Source organism: Patagioenas fasciata, chromosome 13, assembly GCF_037038585.1.
Source record: "Patagioenas fasciata isolate bPatFas1 chromosome 13, bPatFas1.hap1, whole genome shotgun sequence".
NCBI classification, from domain to species: domain Eukaryota; kingdom Metazoa; phylum Chordata; class Aves; order Columbiformes; family Columbidae; genus Patagioenas; species Patagioenas fasciata.
In genome coordinates this window covers 9,859,808-9,877,983 of record NC_092532.1, presented here as the reverse complement: position 1 = coordinate 9,877,983, position 18,176 = coordinate 9,859,808, and the positions used below count along the sequence as shown (strand labels likewise).

At 48.3% G+C, this 18,176-nt stretch overlaps 1 protein-coding gene across 7 annotated transcripts in view; it reads left to right on the top strand.

The window, feature by feature from the left end:
* Nucleotides 1-18,176, top strand: part of ZC3H18 (zinc finger CCCH-type containing 18) — a 47,663-nt gene that overhangs the window by 28,226 nt on the left and 1,261 nt on the right. For 5 of the 7 annotated variants that reach the window (XM_065848384.2, XM_065848383.2, XM_065848377.2 and 2 more), the window contains 9 exons: nt 3,353-3,553; nt 4,490-4,615; nt 6,214-6,315; nt 7,991-8,134; nt 9,877-10,029; nt 12,087-12,247; nt 12,866-13,062; nt 14,367-14,463; nt 16,139-16,235. In XM_065848384.2, the coding sequence (XP_065704456.1) occupies nt 3,353-3,553; nt 4,490-4,615; nt 6,214-6,315; nt 7,991-8,134; nt 9,877-10,029; nt 12,087-12,247; nt 12,866-13,062; nt 14,367-14,463; nt 16,139-16,235 (1,278 nt within the window). The remainder of the gene's footprint in view (nt 1-3,352; nt 3,554-4,489; nt 4,616-6,213; nt 6,316-7,990; nt 8,135-9,876; nt 10,030-12,086; nt 12,248-12,865; nt 13,063-14,366; nt 14,464-16,138; nt 16,236-18,176) is intronic. The other 2 variants (XM_065848379.2, XM_065848378.2) reach the window with 1 other exon arrangement.

The following is an 18,176-nucleotide window of genomic DNA, read 5'->3' as shown; positions in this document are numbered from 1 at the left end:
AGCTTCAATTCTCCGCTTGATTGCTGTAATTAGATTCCAGACAAATATGCATTAACGTGTTCGTTCTGGAAAATAAAGCATTTAGTTATTTTTAAGGTTAAAATGGGCTTCGGAAATAGCTACGCTCTGCAGAGCTTGGTCGTGCCCGGGTGACGCAGTGGCTCTGGAAGGAAATTAAGATGCTTTTGATCAGTCTATCTTGTCTCTTACTCGCTCTAATTTTTTCTAAACCTTATGGCATAGGCTTACCTGATCAGGGTGTGAATTTTCAAATATCTGAAATGTTTCCCAAAAATTGGAATTTGGTGAAAAAGGGAGACAGGAATTCACACGTGTGCTTCAGTAGCATGTGAGTTGTTTTGCCAGCCGAAGCACACTAGGTTGGCCTAACTGCACGGTATCAGTACGCAAGAGTAAATTCGATTGAAACACCAACTGTTTCATGGACTGCGAGCCTCGAATAGTCTCTTTGGTGAAACTCATAGAGGCTGTAATTGAGATGTCAGTGAGGATCTTGATGATTGCTCTGGCTTACTTTCAATTCTGACTCCTGGATTCCACCGGAGGAGACGAGCCAAGCGACATCAGATACCGGGCCCTTGTATTAAGTTGAACAAGTTTATTTGGTGATGCTACATGTTGGGCACGCAGGTAACTCTTGAGGAAAGCCTTTGAAAATGTCCTGACTAGAGCATCATCTTTCTTTCTTGGCTATAGTATGGTGATATATTTACTGCTGAGTCAAAAAGCTAAAGCCTCTCCAGACATGAGGCTTTCTGTTGTGGTTTTCCTCGGGTAAAAAGCCTTTCCCCCAGAAAATGACTTCATCAAGAGAGAATTGCATCAAACCAGGTAATAGGTGCAAGTAATGAGATTTGCTTTCGCAGTCGTCTTCACTCCGAGCTGTAGAGTTCAGCGCGAGTTGTTCCCCTGTGGGGTTGGAGCTGAGGTCCAGCTCTCGGGATGTGAATGTGGGCAGGCTGCTTTTTATGACAGAAAGAGAATAAATTTTGTAGGAGACTTTCCTTTCTAAAAACTACTGTCTGGAGAGGGACAAGGTCATTTATTAGTGTTGGCTTTCATGTTTCTGTCACCTCAGCCACTGCGGTGGAAAGTTTCTCAGTAGGTTTTATCCAGGTGGAACTGCCTCTGCCCACCTGTGTCAGCAGAATATTCCCCCTACATCTCCCAAAGGATGGAGACTGCGGTTCCTTGGGAAGGGACATCAGAGCGGGACACATAGCATTGAGCATCCTTGCTTGGTGTTCTCCTACTTGCTGCGAGGTGGGTAGGCTGTTCCCGACCCCCTTTTGCATCCTGCTTTGTGCTTAGTTGCTTCAAAAATACTCGAGAGGTCAAGATCACTTCAAAATGAGTTTATACTACATCTGCTGGAGTGAGGGCTTCATCCTGGCTGTGACTATTTAGTGTTACCAGAGTATTAATAATAGATCTGGTCTATCTCAACCGCTTATTCAGTCATGGTCTTTCTCCATGATTAGATACTCAGATACAGTTGTGGCTGTAACATGGCAAACTAGACCAACCCACTGCAAATAACGTGCTGTGCTAAACAGCGTATGTCAGAGCAGCACTGGAAGGGCGATGGTGCTAAATGAAGATGCTGGTGAATAATGCTGAGCCATAACCCTGCCTGGGCCTCTCATACAAGGCTGTCAGCAATTTTGTGTGCTAATACGTAAGCGTCCTCTTCTGAGCCTGGGATGGTGTTTGTGGGAGAGGTGAACGTGAAAGAAGAATTTCTCCTCCCATAAAATTCTGTATATACCGAGATAGATGTGGGACAAATTGTAAAATTGCTGTGGTTATGTCAGCAAAGATAGGGGAAGAGTGGGATGCTACACTGGATTTTAAAGTCAACAAATACAAGTTCTGAAGTCAGGGAAGAGGTGAGAGGCCGTAGGAGTTTCAGCTGTGTTGAGACTGTGTTTTAATACTGCCAAACAAGGAGGTGATGAGAACTCTTAGTGACTAGTGAAGCCTTCAAAGGGCAGAACAGGCTGCTAACGAAGAGCTTTAATTATCCTGTCATCTGCTGAAAAAGTGTTGTGGCAAGAGACACGCTCCACAGAATTATTAGAAAACTTGGAGGTTGCTTTTTTATCTCAAAAGGTGGAGGAAGGCGCGTGGGGAGTGGTTGCTTCGGTCCTGTGACTAATGGGGTGGTACTGGCTGAACTGTGCTTTTCCTCCCCCAAATTCTCAGAGCAAAGAGGGTTCATTATTTTGAGAAAAGAAATAAGCGCATCATTGTACTGGTAATTCGATGAGCATGGCAGACTTCATAAACCTTTAAGCAAGCACAGACTTTGCATAAAACACAAGGGAGAAGGTTAAGAGCAGGTAATCGAACAGTCGTGTGCAGATTAGAGTAAGGGTGAGGAAAAATCCTGAGTTAAATCACCCATAGATAAGAGAGGTAATAAAGTCTAAGCCTGAAGAAACTCAGGCTGGAATATTTGCGGAACTATTCAGTGTGGATGCTGAAAAGTTAACACTGAATTATTTTCAGAGGGTCGGGGAGGTGAAGGGAAACCCAGAACACCAAAGAAAAAGAGGAAATGCAACTGGAGACCTTAAAAAGGAAGGGAGGAGATGGAGGGTGTCTGGCCTGATTTGTCACGTCTTGGTGGTTATCAACAACAGGAAGGCACATATTTAATGGTATTTATAAGCACCTACAGAATAATATGGTGATAAAACAGCCACTATAAATTGCTTTATGCTCAGCTGCTGAGGTAACTGTCCCCTTTGTACGGGTGAGAACAGTTGGGTGACTCTTGGCCATGGTAAGGCTGGTGACACAGTCCCACGTGGTGTCCTGATAAGGGAACTGGAGGAGGGTAATTTGGGCTGAGTCTCTTCCCTTGGTGCCTGCTGGTTGTTCCCAGCAATTTGCTGTGTTGAGAAGGTGTTTCAGATGCACATTCAAAATCTGTCCTCGATCTGTTTAGGATGTTTGCACGGGGTCTCTGCCAGGTTTGGGTCGCTCCAGTCCTGCGTACTTGACACAGGCATAAGAAGAACCAAGTTTCCTCTTGTGTGTGCTTTTTCCAATTCCCGAAGGCCAAGAGCTGAAGCTGAAATCAGCTGGCAGGTCACTTCCACAGCAGACCTGCAGGTCCTGCTGCTTTGATGGGCTTGCAGTCAGTGATTTACAAAATGTTCTAACACTTCATCACCCAAAAATGAGGCTGATTATCCCACAGTGGAGGTTAAGAGCTAATACTGGTATGAAGGATTAATTTCTCAGATCTTTTCCTGGCCCTGTGCTTCTATTAGCCTTACTACATAAAAACCTCCCAGCTGCTTAACTCCCCTTTGTTTTCCAGCCGTCAACCTGAGCCACCAAAGAAGGAGAAGGAGGCCACCACCATCACCACCGCTCAGTCCAAGAGAGCGGATGAATGGAAGGACCCTTGGCGCCGATCCAAGTCCCCCAAAAAGAAACTCGGCATCTCTGTCTCTCCCAGCCGTGCCCGCAGGCGCCGAAAAACCTCCGCTTCTTCAGCGTCTGCTTCTGGCTCTTCAAGGTGAGGGAAGGCAAAGAGCGTGTGGCATCTGAGCCTCGTTAGTGTGTCAGGGAACGTGATGTGGCTCTCTCTGGTCAGTAGATGATATTGAGATGTTTGGGAAAGCAGTTCAAGAATTGCTGCTCAGTTAACAGCTGCAGACACTAGCGCATAGGTAGTGAGATGGAAGCTAAAGAGGTCACCTAACTGTGGGTGCTGTGATGTGATCTGTCGAAGATTAAGAAAAGACAGATCCTCGGAAAAATCACTTCAGAGAAATTAGACTGGGAAGCAGTCTAAGATGATCAGTAGCTCGCCTAGGTGAAAACTGAGCTTAATAGGAGCAGAAAGAGCTGGAAACAGTAAAAATCTGAGCTCGAATTGAAGCTTGGAAACCAGTGCAAGCAAGATAAAAAACACTTTTTGGAAAGGTGCACCCTGAATCTGGGAGAGTTGAGGCATAAGCTGGATCCATTTTCTTTAAGTGTTTGAACTTGAAACTCCTGAAAAGAGGGGGAAAAAGTATCAGAGAGGAATGAGGAACATGCTGCGCTGAAGATAGGGATCTAAAAGCCAAAGTCCTCCTGAAGCAGATAGCTGGGATCACTGCACCTGAGATTTTTCTGTTTTCTCAAGCCTGTGTAACCCAACGTACCAGGGGATTGCCTGGTGAAAAGGCGTAAAATTGTGTGGACAGAGTTCTCAAAAAGGGACAAAAAGTCATTAACTAAAGAAGGGGGAGGCCTATTTAAGGGTGTAAAGGGGGTAGAAACAGTGGGATCCTCTCTAAAAGCAAAGGGGGGACCGAGGAGAGGCTGTAGTCCTGGCAGAGCACCCAGGAGAAGGCAGGGAATTTTTGGAGCAGTGTTTGAGAACTTGGCAAGAGAATACGGGAAACAAGACCTTGGTCTCAGGGGACTTCTCAAGAAGTGCTGAATTTTAATCCTTTTCTTTCAGGTCCTCTTCTCGTTCATCCACCTATTCCGGGTCAGGTTCCTCACGATCTCGTTCCAGATCATCTTCTTACAGCTCTTATTCTAGTCGCTCTTCAAGACACAGCTCCTTCTCAGGCAGCAGGTCCAGGTAAAGGCTCCTTGGCTTTGAAAATAATGCTGTACTGTTTGCCAAGCGCTTGCTAACAGCTATTTCTGCTGCTACTTGAAACCAAATAGGCAACTCTTGAAATAAAACATTCAAACCATTTTCTTGGGGGAGGGAAGTATGATAAGGCTCAAGGCATCCTGTTGGTTGGGTGGTTGGATGAAGCAGATATGTCAGCCACCCCTCCTCTCTCCAGTACCCCCACCCACGAGTTCCAGGCTGTTTCCCATGCCTGCAGTAGCCAAGCGGTTGTAGGAGCCTGGCTGCGATAAACATTTCCATCATTTGCATTTTATGATTGGAAAAAAGTTACTGCCATCTCTTTTCTGTTGCACTGGATTTTCTATTTAAAGAGGCAAATCACATTTATTTATTAAAACAGTTGTGTCTTCTGATAGTCCTGACACTTCAAAGTAGCACGTCGGTGTCCCATGCTGACTAAACAGAGGCAGGTTTATTATTCTGCCACTTCCTTCCCCCTGCAGACAGTTTCCCAAGTCTGGAATATGCATAGTAGGAGAACTGGCTCCCTAGATAGGCTCCTCTTCAGGGCTGGAATCACACAGATACCTGGAGCAGATCACACAGCGTCACTTCTGGAGAGCTGGTTTCTCCCAGGAAAGTCTCAGCTGGGAGTTGGTCTGGATTCAAGGTTGACCTTCCCCCATCCACCCCGCATCAGGCTGCTCCTTGCAGGACAACACCAAGCGTAGGTGACACACTTTGGTTAACGTGCCTCTCTCTGGAGGTGGGAGGGTGAGGAACACCCAGGTACCCAAGTGTTCCCCAGCGATCCCGTCACCAAGGCCTCTTGGCTCTCTGCAGTTCAAGGCTGCAAGAAGGGCACTTCCAGTCTTGGCAGCAGAGTGAATCACCGGAACCCCAGATCTGCTGAACTCCGTGGGTGATTTGCCTCTTTGGTCAGTCCTGATCTTGGGAAATAGCTCTTACCCTTTGATCTGTTGGCTTTGATATATTCTGATTAATTTTTCTCCTTGTGTTCTAGAAATTACAGATATCCAGTTATTTTTTTGTGTCTTTCTCCCAAGGTGGTGTTTTGTTTGGTTGGTTTTTTTGCTGCTATTTGAAAGGTTGTCACTGCACTAGGAGTTACAGGAACATAAAGCAAGTTGAAACAAATCATACTGAACTTGCGAGTCAAAATCCTACTTATGTTCCTGTAGACATATTCTCCCTAAGGAGAGAATACAGAGAGTGTTGAGAAAGCTTCAGGTGTTGGTGTGGAATACCTGAGAGTCCCTCTCTTGCAGCTGACCCTATTTTTTCCTTTGGTTTTCTACTTTCACAACTGATCTGGTGGCAGGAGTTAGTCTTGCTGAGCAGAGTCTGGATATGAAACTGGGATAAGCTCAGACCCACAGGGGCTAGTTCCTGGGATGCAGCTCCTGGCCAAAGGAGGGAGTGTTAGCACTGAAAGCCAGGAAAGCCTTCTGCAATCCCAGAAAATAAGTAGAAATATTTTGTTTGATGCATATTTTGTTTAAAAGTATTCTATGCTATTTAGACATTCCTATTTTATGGAGAAAATTATCTTCCATCCTTCTGTCCTTCCTTTCTAGGTCACGGTCCTTCTCATCCTCACCCTCTCCTTCTCCAACACCATCTCCACACAAGCCGCTTGCGAAGGCTAAAGGGGAGTTGTTACCAGCGGCGGGTAAAGGGTAAGGTTTCAGTTCCGTTGTGATAACACCGTGAAGAAAAACCTCCAAGTAGTAGTTGAATCCCTGAGTCAGACCCTTCTGACCTGCTTGACAGTTTAAGGAAGAAATGGAAGATGCAAAATACAACCCATGTAGAACAACGTTTAGCTTCACAAACTTAATTAAATGATGACACTTTCACTTATTAAGTCTGAGTTAAAATGTACTGATGGCCTTAAGTATTATATAGAATCATTTAGGTTGGAAAAGACACTTCAGATGGAGTCCAGCCATTAACCTAACGGTACCAAGTCCACGACTAAACTCTCTCCCTAAGGGCCACGTCAAGGCCCATCATGTATACATGACTATTTAAACACATGTATGATTTACTATTTAACATTCTCTGTGTGCAGATATATGTTTATACAGGAGCTACAAGAAAGTTCAATTCATTACGGTAGCTTTAGTTAATACACAGCCTCATCTGCTTTTAATATCGGAGACAAATCAGAACAGTGCTATAGCAATTAAACTGTTGGGTTGACAGATTATGCCAGTGCTCCTCTGAATACTTGAAGTTGCTATTTCACAAACTCCTGTAATACGTAGTAAATTACGGATATGTTGAAGGGTGACACAACACCGTAGTGATGTCACCTCTATTCAGGTGACCTGCTAATAAATTAGATCATGGGAATCCCCTGAATTCTACAGAATATGGGACAGTCCCCTTTGCCACACTTCATGTACCTTATTGACCTGCTTTTTTCTTATTTTTTTCTTCTCAACTCAGAAGGTTCCACCCTCTAAGGACACGCTCCCCACCTGCAGTGATGTCTTTACACCTTCTAGTTCCCATTGCGGTGCTGGTTTGGTGACACATGGCACCAGCCAGCTCTGGCATGGGGATTGGTTTTGCTGTGTAATATCGCATGGACCTAATCCTGTGTTCTGCAGGGGATGAATACAGATATTCTTAAGCACAACAGGAGGAATTAACAGTCCCTGTTTCTCTATGTAGACATCCACCTCCACCCCAGTTAATACTAGGTGTAATGTCAGTGCTGGGGATGTTGAGTAGTAACCAGCTATTGGAGCAGAGGTTGGAGTGTTGAGGAGTAAGCAGCGTGAAGAGCCAAAGTGGTTGCTGTCTCGCACAGTGGGTGCTAAATAAAGTCACAAAAAGCATTGTGTAGCGACATGGGATTACCAGTTAAATGTTCTGCAGGGTAACACCAGCCAAGGGACATTTGCACCCTCCTGGTCCATGTGATGGAGTGAAAAAGAGCATTTTGGCATAAACTCTGTGCATTTGATTCTGAAACCTGACTGGGAGCTTTTAAAAAGGTGTGTGTGTTTTGAATAAAAATGCAAAGAATCAAATGGATAGGAAATAGCAATTCCATATAGCTTACTTCATTAGTTAATTTACAATGTCTCCAAAACTGGCTGTTGTATAGTGACTCATCTCTGAAAAGGTGGCTTGATTTACAATATGGGAAACAGATCCCTTTAAGGGAATTTGTATTATTTGACAGTATTTTGATGAAATAGCCGAGTGTCCAGAGCTACAGCAACTCTACCTATATAATACTTAGTTAACAAACATTATTGCGTTTCATCGCTTTTGAAAATGACCATGTTCTGTATCTACCAACATGAATCACGCACGTGAAAATTTTGATTTTTGTAGTGAAAAATCTGTGAAGAAACTTGCTGCCCTTCCAGTCCCTCAGCTGCTCGCTAAAATTACAACAGCCGCACCGGAGCCAGCCAAGCCGGGGGATAATCGAGAGGCGAGAAGGAAGGAACGTCAGACCAGGACTCCACCCAGGAGGTAGGAAAGCTGCGGGGTGGAGTGAGGCTTGATCTGCTGGAAGATAGAGCAGATCCTGGGCTTCTCCTGGGAGTACCAACTCCAAGGAGTCTCCAGGATTAAAGGAGAAATGCATTTCCTGGGGCTGGAAGGAAATGGGGAGAGAGGGAAGGAGTTGGGGGGGAATGTGATGACTTCCCACAGCAAGTGGCTCCTGTCTCTGAAGGTTGGTCAGGGGGGAATACATGAAATCATAAAATCACAGAATCATTTTGGTTGGAAGAGACCCTTAAGATCATGGAGTCCAACCACAAATGTGCCAAAAAGCAGAGTTTGGGAGTGACTGGTTGTGGAGGCTGCACAGCAAAGGTGTGTTTGGTCCAGAGCGCAGATCTGACACGTTGGAGGGTCGAGATTTATGATGATGGGTTTGGGCCCTGTTTATTCCAAACACGTGACAGTGTGCAGGGAGTGTTTCTTGTGTGTAGTCCCAGGAGCTGGTTCATCAGCATCCAGCAGAGCTGCTGGCGAAGCGGAGGAAAATCTCCCTGGTACACATCTCGCTGCCTCCTCTGCTCTGCTCTCTCTTCCTGGCTTCATCCTGAATGTTTTGAGTGTTCTCTCTCTGTCCTCTAATTGTTTGTGTTGTCCTTTTTCTCCTCCCTTTGCATTTGAAATGAGAGAGGCTTCTGATGGTTTTCAAACAAGGAGCGTTTGTCTGTATTTAAATCAATTTACCAGGTTAATCCATTGTACTACTGTATGTAGAAATGTTACAGGATAAACATGGGTAGCATCGCCTGTTCTCAGAGGGACACAAGGTCGGCGAAGCGCAGCTGAAATTTGTTGTGCATCCTTCTTACATTAGTAATTTAGAAATAGCGGTACAATACGTGTGTGCCTAGTCTGTGGAAGCAGTAGCTTGGTGTGCAAGGAGCATATTTAATAGAAGTGTCTGTCTCATGAGCACCAAGAATGTTTTATCCCTGCAGTAAGGCATAGGTGGTTTTCTTGGATCACTGGATGATGCTTTTATTCCCATGTTTTGAAGATGGCTGTAAGTCTGTTTTCTGTTCAGGTTTTCAGAAGTATCACAAGTCAATTCTTATTTTTGTGTGGGGATTACATCTCTTATTTCTTCTCGGTAGCTGAAGAAAAGGCCTGGGCTGAGCAGTTATGTCTCCATAGGTGTGAACTGATCATGGCAGCTTCTTTTCCCTAAAAACTCTGTCAGTTGTAGTTTCCGTTTCACTTACCTTAACTAGTTAATAATAATTTTTATGTCTTTAGTCACCTTCCCTTAATCTTTACTCCAGTCTTAGAGGTTTTTTTGTGCTTATACCCACACAAACTCCCTGCTCTGCAAATGGCAAACAGTTCTATTTGTTAATACTGGTATGATAGTTGCAAAAAATGTGTAGAATTATTTCTATAGCTTGAAATACCAGTGAGTCCCACTGCATCAAGCAGTTTGCAATTTTTCTTTGTAGGAAGCATTTGCTTCTGGTATCCGTACAGGATTAAGGTGCTTTTAGCTCATTCTTTGACGGGCTCTTATTAGCGTTATTCAATCTTGCATAAAACATCTACTGTGCAGAAAACAGGAATAGGGATGCCAGGTTGAGAAGAACCATCTGAAACCACTGATATTGTACACAACACAGGACAACAGCATCCTGCTCCAAGCATCCCTGGTCAGTGATTTCTAACCCCGTTTCCCGGCAGAGCGCAGCGAGGTGAGGCTGTTGTTTGCTGTCTTGCAGGCGGACCATGAGCGGCAGCATCAGCGGCAGTGCCAGCAGCTACAGCGGTTCCAGCTCCCGATCCAGGTCCTTGTCTCGCTCTCTCTCCAGATCTCATTCCAGATCATCGTCTGCCTCAGTTTCCCACTCCCCATCTGGGTCCAGGAAATCCAGGTACAGCCACAATCCTTCCTAACTCTTGTTGAAAGAAGAAGAGATTGTAACTATTCCTGACTGTTGTGATTTCTTGCAGCTAAAACTCTCTAGCTTCAAGTACCAGAAGCTATAGGTAACTAGGATGTGACACAAGATTATTTCTTTGTGTGGCGTTACAAGTCCTAAATCACAACAGTGGCACAATGCTGGTAATGTCCTTGTGGCTTATTCAAGAAAATCATCTGTCATGTGTGCCAAACCGTCCCTTTTTACCTAAATTGTGACCAAAGCATCTCTTTATGGCCAGGGTGATCCCACATGCTAATTTGTTTACAAGGTAACAGCTTTGCTCTACTAAACTGCCACTGGCTCAGTGACTGAATGTCCTTAGGGAACATGTGTGGCCCATCAGGAGAGGGAGCTCAGAAAACACCTACAAGGCCCAGTTAGTGATATTTTTACTTTGCTGGTAAAGTTGTGTGGCCAGTTCCCTTTGTGCTTAGCCCCAAGTGAATAGTTATGTGGCTGTTAGTCTGTGGGATTTGTAAACAGCTAACTCCCTCCAGTCAACTCATGAAATAAACCTCTGTCAAGTTCTTAGTTCTTTTTTTTTTTCGCCCCTCTTCGCACACAAGAATCCCTGACACCTCACAAAGAGCCCTGAAACACGCCACTTCCCTGTGATACAGGTTTAAAAGTAGACCAGTAGTATAGAACTAGTGGATGAGGTAGGACTTGGCTCTGAGCAGTGGTAACTCACATATCTGAGCTCTGTGAAACTCCAGGCTTCAACATCCGCGTTATTTTACGGAAATACAAACCTGTTTACTACATGCTTGTCACATTCATCAGATCAGGCAGGAGGGTGATGCAAGAGGTTCAGAGAACGCTCAGGCACCGTGGCTCTGAGAGAAGGTGGAGAAAACTTAATGTAGATGTTGCTTGTGTGGCGCTGAGGCCACGCTTGCTGCTTTTACAGGTATGTGGAAAAGGAGGAAGCATAGGAAATACAGTCTGTGCCCGCACCAGATTTGCTGTCACAACCTTGTAGCCAAGAGCTTTCCTGCAGAAGGACGTTCTGGCTCATCCAGTTGCCATTGCCACAGTCGCTGAGACCTTGCAAAACTCATCTCTGCTGGGATACCAGCGGGTAGAGACTTTGCAGCTTGTTCCAGCGCACGGCTGTGCTGCAGCTGCATCCAATCGTACACAACCCAGCGCTTCCAGCAAGTGAGTGCAGACGGTGCTGGCAGCACAGAGGTTGCTGTGGCCTGCAGAACCTGCTGCAGAAACTGCCAAAATATTCCCGTAGTTAACGTACGCCCGGTCCCCGCGGCAGTGGCTGCGATGCCGCCCGGTTCCCAGCTAACTGGGACTTTTGGAGCCGCTTCAGCGTAGCGAAGCTGCGGTGGCGACGTGGCCCCGAAGGGAAGGCTGGTGCACAGCCTTGTGTTTTTGTCTGATGCATTTGTAACTAGAAAGTCTTCCTCAAATGAATTTAATGATTGTCTGGCATTTTTAATGTTGTGAATCCATTAGGAGATAGCCATCTGATGGGCGCTATTAGAAGATAGCCATCTTACAGCCGTCTTTCCCGTCATTATTGGTTGTGGCAGTATGTGCATCCTCAAAACAGGCAGCTGGGCTCTCCTGTACCCTGGGGAGCTGGGCAGGAGCTGTGGGACTCCAGGGCTTTTAAAGCCTCCATGAATAAATGTGTGACAAACAACAACATCGCCAGGAAACCCTTGACCTGAGCCATAACACTGACCTGTACCTGACAGTGTACACTCTGCTTTCACTTGTTTACCTGGGGTAACAGTGACCTGTTTACATGTTACCTTAACCCTGCTGATAAATAAACAATACTTTAGATTTGCATCTAATATGTTTGGGATTTTTCATATCAGCTGCACCCCAAGAGACACAGCTCGTGTCTATCCCTGGCTGTTACCGAACTGATCAGCTTTCTGACATCCCAGCCACGCAGAGGATTTGAAACAAAGGTGTCTCATCTCCTCGCTGCCCGATTCTTGGTGCATTCGTGACTGTAATGGGCTGTTGGCTCTTTGCAGGTCCCTGAGCGTGAGCAGCGTTTCTTCTGTCTCTAGTGCCTCCTCCAGCAGCAGCTCCGTACGCAGCGCCGACTCCGAAGACATGTATGCGGACTTGGCCAGCCCCGTCTCCTCCACCAGCTCCCGATCCCCAACCCCAGCACAGCAGAAGAAAGGTAGAGGTACCTGGTTTGCTATTTTTGTTTTTCTTCAAGGGGTCCTGGGTAAAGAAGGTAGGGGCAGAGATCTGGATACAGCTTGGTTGGTGATACTGTGGGCTCCAGCAAAACTATTGAGTGGAGGCAGATGCTTGTGGCTGGTATAGAATAGGGGAACCCAGAGGCTTCATCTCAGGAGGGTAAGACCATGGAGGAGGGAGGCTGTGGAGCAAGTATACTTTCATATCCTTCCATCCATGTGTCTCTGGCTGTAAAGATGCTTTTTCCTGCCTGGGAGTGCTGCCCAGTGCCCCCTCTCTTGTTCTCTGTCACCCTTGTGAGGTGACACTAAATCTTTTGATTGACTCCAGCATCATGTTGCCCTTCCTCGATTTTTTTTTTTTTTTTTTTTTTTTTAGACCGTAGCAGAGTTGGCAACAGGAGTCTTTTGTTCTTTGTCTTTTATGTCAAGCATCCTCTTTGTGGAAATTCTGGTTTCCTGAATCTTTTAACCTTGAGGCCATGTGCTGTGCTGACTGGTGTGGGCTTTTTCAGTCCCTGGAGCAGCATCCTCTTGCCCTGCCCTCCAAAGAGAAAGGAATCGGTCACGAGTCACTCCGTCTGCTCTCTGGTTTTCTACAGGAAAGTCAAAAAAAGAAGATAGCGCTAAAGAGGAGAAGCGGAAACGGGATGTGCCCACTCAGCTCCTGAAATCATCCAAACCCACCCAGGGGAGCAAATCTCAGCAGCTCCTCCAGAGCCAGCAGCCCTCGGCCCCGCAGTCCCAGCAAGGGGGCTTCAGCGCTCACAAAGAGATCAAACTGACGCTCTTAAACAAGGTGAGAGGTGGGGCGGGTGCGTTTCCCCCCACATTGGGGGTCCCAGGAGCGGCTGGGGTGGATGTTGGGCTTTGGGGGGTTCTGGAAGGGGAGCTGCTGGCTCCGTGCTGGCAGGGTGAGCTCAGCCGGGTAGCTCTGCAGCTGGGATCGAAGGGCGGCAGCCAGAACCAGTCTGGCAGCAACACACCCTGTGGTGGCTTCGGTTTGGGACTGTGTTGGCGGCTCCCCTGGGGCACATTCCTGCCGAAGCTTCAAGGGCTGGTTGCCGCTTTCTCGAAGGCCGCAGCAGCTGGGCGCAGGCGTGCATGGCGCGATCCCACTGAAATTCTGCTCCTCATGCTGCCCGCTCCGGATCCGACTGCTGACGAGTCCTTAACTGAGTCAGGAGGTAGTGATGGCCTCGCCTCTCTGGGATGCTGCCACCAGCCATGCTTTCCGCAGGGAACCTGACTACTTCCCCTTCACGCGTGAGCCCACTTTCCCAGTTCAGTGCCTTCAGCTGAGATTGCAACCCAGATAAAACTTTGGTTGGGAGAGACCCTCAAGATCACAGAGTCCAACCATAACCCAGCCCTGGCACTACCCCATGTCCCTAAGAACTTCATCTCCATCTGTTCAACCCCTCCAGGGATGGTGACTCCACCACTGCCCTGGACAGCCTGTTCCAATGCCCCACAGCCCTTTGGGGAAGAAATTTTCCCTAATATCCTGTCTAAATCTAGATCATGTGGGAGAGTTTGGCTTTGCAGGGTTTTGTGCCAGAGCAGGGTGTTGTCCCCAGTAGGTTCCTGGTTTTGAAGCATTAAGGTTTTTTTCTGGCAGTCCAAGTTCCCTGTTGCAGTCTGAGGCCGCGGTTCTCTCTACTTCCCTGTGCTGTGACGTGAGGCGCCTTTATCGAGGCTGTGAAGCGTGGTTGGTGGGGAGGAGTGTGCGGTGACACATAACTGCCGGCTGGCATGCTCAGACCCTGGCAGAAGTCACAGCTCCACATGCCTCTGTGATATTTGCTATCCTTGGTGCTGCTAAAAACAAAAAAAACTCTACAAAATGCTATTTTCTTGTTTCTGATAATTGCAAAAACAGCAGAATGTTAGCTCCAGTGCCAGAGGGTGTTGCGGTTTATGGCGGCACGGGAATGCCCTGATGCCAGCGATGGTTGGGACTGGTATGCACAAAGAATTTAATGGGAGACTTGAGCCAGGCAGCGCATCACAAGCACCCGTCGCAGGAAATATCTCTGCCTGCTTCCCTCCCCAGAGGGAAGTGGCTGCTCAGCTCCATTGTCTGGTTTAATTCCGTTTCAGGCAGCTGACAAAGGAAGCAGGAAGAGATACGAGCCAGCGGACAAAGACAGGCCGACCTCTCCTCCAGCCAAACGGACGAACCTGTCCCCAGACAGAGGTGAGAAATCAGCTGTCCTGGGAACTCCTGGCCTGGCTGGGTTCCTGCTGTGCCGCTCAAGGTGATGCTCGAGCGACAAATGTCCTGTGAAAGCCTCTGCTGCAAGAGTCCACTCACTGGAGAGGTTAATTACAGGCGTGTGTCCTTCCAAAACCTCAGAGTGTGCGATTGCCGCTAGATAACTCAGGTATATTAGCTGTCCTGCTGCAAAAACACGGTGGAGGTGAGACGCTTGTGTTTGTGAAGTAAGCAAGGTGAGGTCAGCCCTGGGCAGGACAAACCCGATCGTGCCTAGCTGTCTTGTGGTGCACATTGAGAGTCCCTCGGCTCCACTATGTCTGTGGAACTCCACTGCAAAAATAACCCCCTCCGAAAAAAAAAAAAAAAGATGTTTTGCTTTGAAGATGTAGCGTGCTCTTCTCCACAGTAGGTTCACGTCCCTCCCCTCCTGCTCTCTAGTGAAGTATTGGATGTGGTTGTGGAAGTCATATTGTTTCCTCTTACTGTGTCCCGGGGTCTGTTCTGCCTCATAGTTCTCTGCATCGCAATGGATTTTAGTCTTCCTGCTAGAAACACGTGCGGCAGTGCTTGAAAAGGGAACATGGGCTGCCAGGGCTCCGGGCTGGATCCAGTAATTGGCCACATCACCCGTCCTGCCAAATGAGATGATTTCCCCACTTGTATGTGACACAAACTGATCTGCCCCGTATGTTTAGAAGGACGCGGGCTTTCCAAGTGTTCTCTGTCTGAATCCTCAGCACCTCGCAAGGGACCTAAATGCCACCCTTCAGCCTCTGCTGCCAAAGAACAGGGGGAATCATTGGCAGGCAGAGGTGCCTGGTTTTGACGTAGGAGCCAGCACTGACACGTGATGTTGTTTTCCTTGTTGTCTCAGCTGTAGGTGTATCTTGTTGACTCTGGGTGCCAGCCAGAAAAGAAATAAACGCCTGTGCTAATAGCCTGGTTGTGTTTGACTCCTGCAAAGGCAGTGAGGAAGGGACTGGGTGAGGTTGAAGTTCACTGGGATCTTAGTTCACAACTGCGGCTGAGCTGCAGACAAAGGAATGGGCCGACCTAGCAAACTGTGCTGATTTATAGATGTAGATGTAATTACATACTTTGCACGTTATAAAACGTTTTTAAGCAGTGGCAAATGGGACAGAAGCCCCGAAGGCAACTCAGTCTCACCTCCCAGTGGCAAAGTCTCCTTGGCTGAATTGGGACTCAGCAGAAGGCACCTGCGCTCCGATGTCCTGGCACAAATCAGAGAATCACAGGACGGTTTGGGTTGAAGGGACCTTCAAAGCCCATCCAGTGCCACCCCTGCCATGAGCAGGGACATCTTCACCAGCTCAGGTTGCTCAGAGCCCTGTCCAGCCTGGCCTGGGATGTCTCCAGGGATGGTTCATCCACCACCTCTCTGTGAAGCTGGGCCAGGCTCTCGCCACCCTCAGGGGCAACAATTTCTTCCTCATGTTCAGCCTGAATCTCCCCTCCTTTGGTTTGATGAGCTTTTCTGAAAACAGCGTACACAACAGTAGATACTTTTTCTGGCTGCTGCTGGACTTGGCTTTTTGCTGCAGGATCTGGTCAGTCTGAAGAGAAAGTCCCAATGCTGCTGAGCCGGTGTGGTGGGCGAAGAGTGAGAATGTCTCACCTCTAATTCTCCCAACAGGTTCTCGTGACAGAAAGGCAACCGGGAGACTCTCTTCACCGAAGCAAGAGCGACAGAGGGGCCAGAACCCAAAACCTTCTCCTGCGCAGACAGACAGGTTAGTGTCTGCTTGTTCTGCCGGGTCCCTTGTTGACCAGGCTGGGGCTCACAATTCTCCAACGGTTCAGTCCCTCCTGCCAGGGCTCTGGCTGTAATTTCCAGTTGCCATGGAGGCCCAGCAAGAGGAAGGACGCGAAGCTCCTTGGGCAGGAGCCAGAGGTGCTCAGGGCTTCACACGGAAGCCACCGGCTAAACCGTTCCAGCTCAGAAATGAGCAGGAGCCTTGGGGAGTTTTCTTGAGGTCAGTCCCAGCAAGAGGAGCCAACTGGGTTAGGCGCAGGCTAGCTCGTGCCAGCACCTCTGCCTCTCGTTAGCACTACGTAGTGCTAATGAGAAAGAAAATACACCCCTTCACCTGCAGCTGAGGTCCTTGTGGCACCTGCTTTGTAGCCTAATGTACCCCAGCTGCTCGCTGTGCTTCTGCGAGATGTTAAAACGTGAGCCCTGTGTGGTGGCCAGCCCTGGCTTTGCACCTTTCCAGCCCTCTGGTGACAGGTGACCAGCTCACGGCTGGTTTCTTGGCAGCCTGTAGCCACTGCTGTGCTGCAAATGATCCCGTTGCAGAACTGGATGTGTGGCTCCAGGGACCTGGGCTGGGCTCAGCTCAGAGCCAGCTGGCTCAAGGCTTGTGCAGCACACCTAAAGCCTCCGCTGTCCTCCTCGCCCGCAGCCAGCCGGTGCTGCTTTGCATGTCTCTGGTGTCATCTCCCCCAGGATCTCCAGGAGCAAACAAACAGCCCTGTCCTGCATCCCTTGGCCAGCCAAACTCATGTCATCCCCTCCCCTCAGCCCGGGGCATGAGCGAGCCTCGATTTCTGTGTGTCAGTGTGTTCCCAAACCAAACCCAAGCCCCAGCAGCCACAGCCCTGTCCTTCCTCAGCCCTCAGGTCCTGTTTTCTAGCAGCAAAGAGGAACCTCAGCCTTCCCAGGCCAGTGGTGGTGACCACACCCCTGGTTCTTGACCCTCCTCTGCTTGCTGCTGTGTGGGTTGATGGAGTCACTGGTGGGTCTGAGGTGCCACAACCACCCCGGGGTGGGTAAGGGTATGCTGGGTTTCTCTAGGGCAACTGAACGGTGACTCTGTGTCCCGTTTGGAACTCCCTGGGGCTGCATGAGCATCACCCAGCTTGTCTTTGAGTGTGGTACAGAAGGGTGCAGGTGGCATCAGCAGAGGGGACAGTGACTCCCACCGCTGCCATGTGCAGCAGTGGCACAGCTTTACCAAGTGGTCTGAGTCATTAGAAGGCAAGTGCTAGATTTAGGTTATGGTTGAACTTTATTTTAAGGGTCTCTTCCAACCAATATGATGCTATGAATATGATTCTAAAGCAGCAGCTGGGGCTCACACTGCACCTTTGGTGCATTACCGAGCTGGCAGCGCTGCAAACCCCGGCCGCCTCGTGCCACTGCTCCACTCCCTGGTCCTGTTGTCCTGTCCCACTGTAAGAAGCGGTGACCTGTGCTGGGAAGAGCCAGTGGCTGCTTTTCTCCAGCCCCAGTCACAGCCAGTAAAAGCCACTACAGCCAGCAATGGGGACTGGTGTCTGTTGTCCTCCCTGTGTGAGGCCAGCAGTGTCGCCCGGCTTTGCTTTGCTCTTGCAGCAATGGCTTCGACAGGAGCAGAGCAACATTGGCACAGAACTGGAGCACGGCGCTGCGTGTTTGTGAGCTCCTCGCAACCGCTGGATCCTCACTGGGACACCTGGAGAAGGATTTGAGAGCCGGGGGCGTTCAGAGCTGCCCTGCACTTACCGTGGCACTGTCCCCTCATTGCTCATGTGATGGAGCACGTGTGTGTCCCCACAGCAGCTGGCACAGCCCTTGGGGTCGCTGTCATGGTAGCACCAGCTTTGAATCTCAGCATCCTGTTGCACCAAGTTTAAAATTCTCCCCAGAACAAATTATTATTATTATTATTATTTTTACTCTTCAAGCCAGT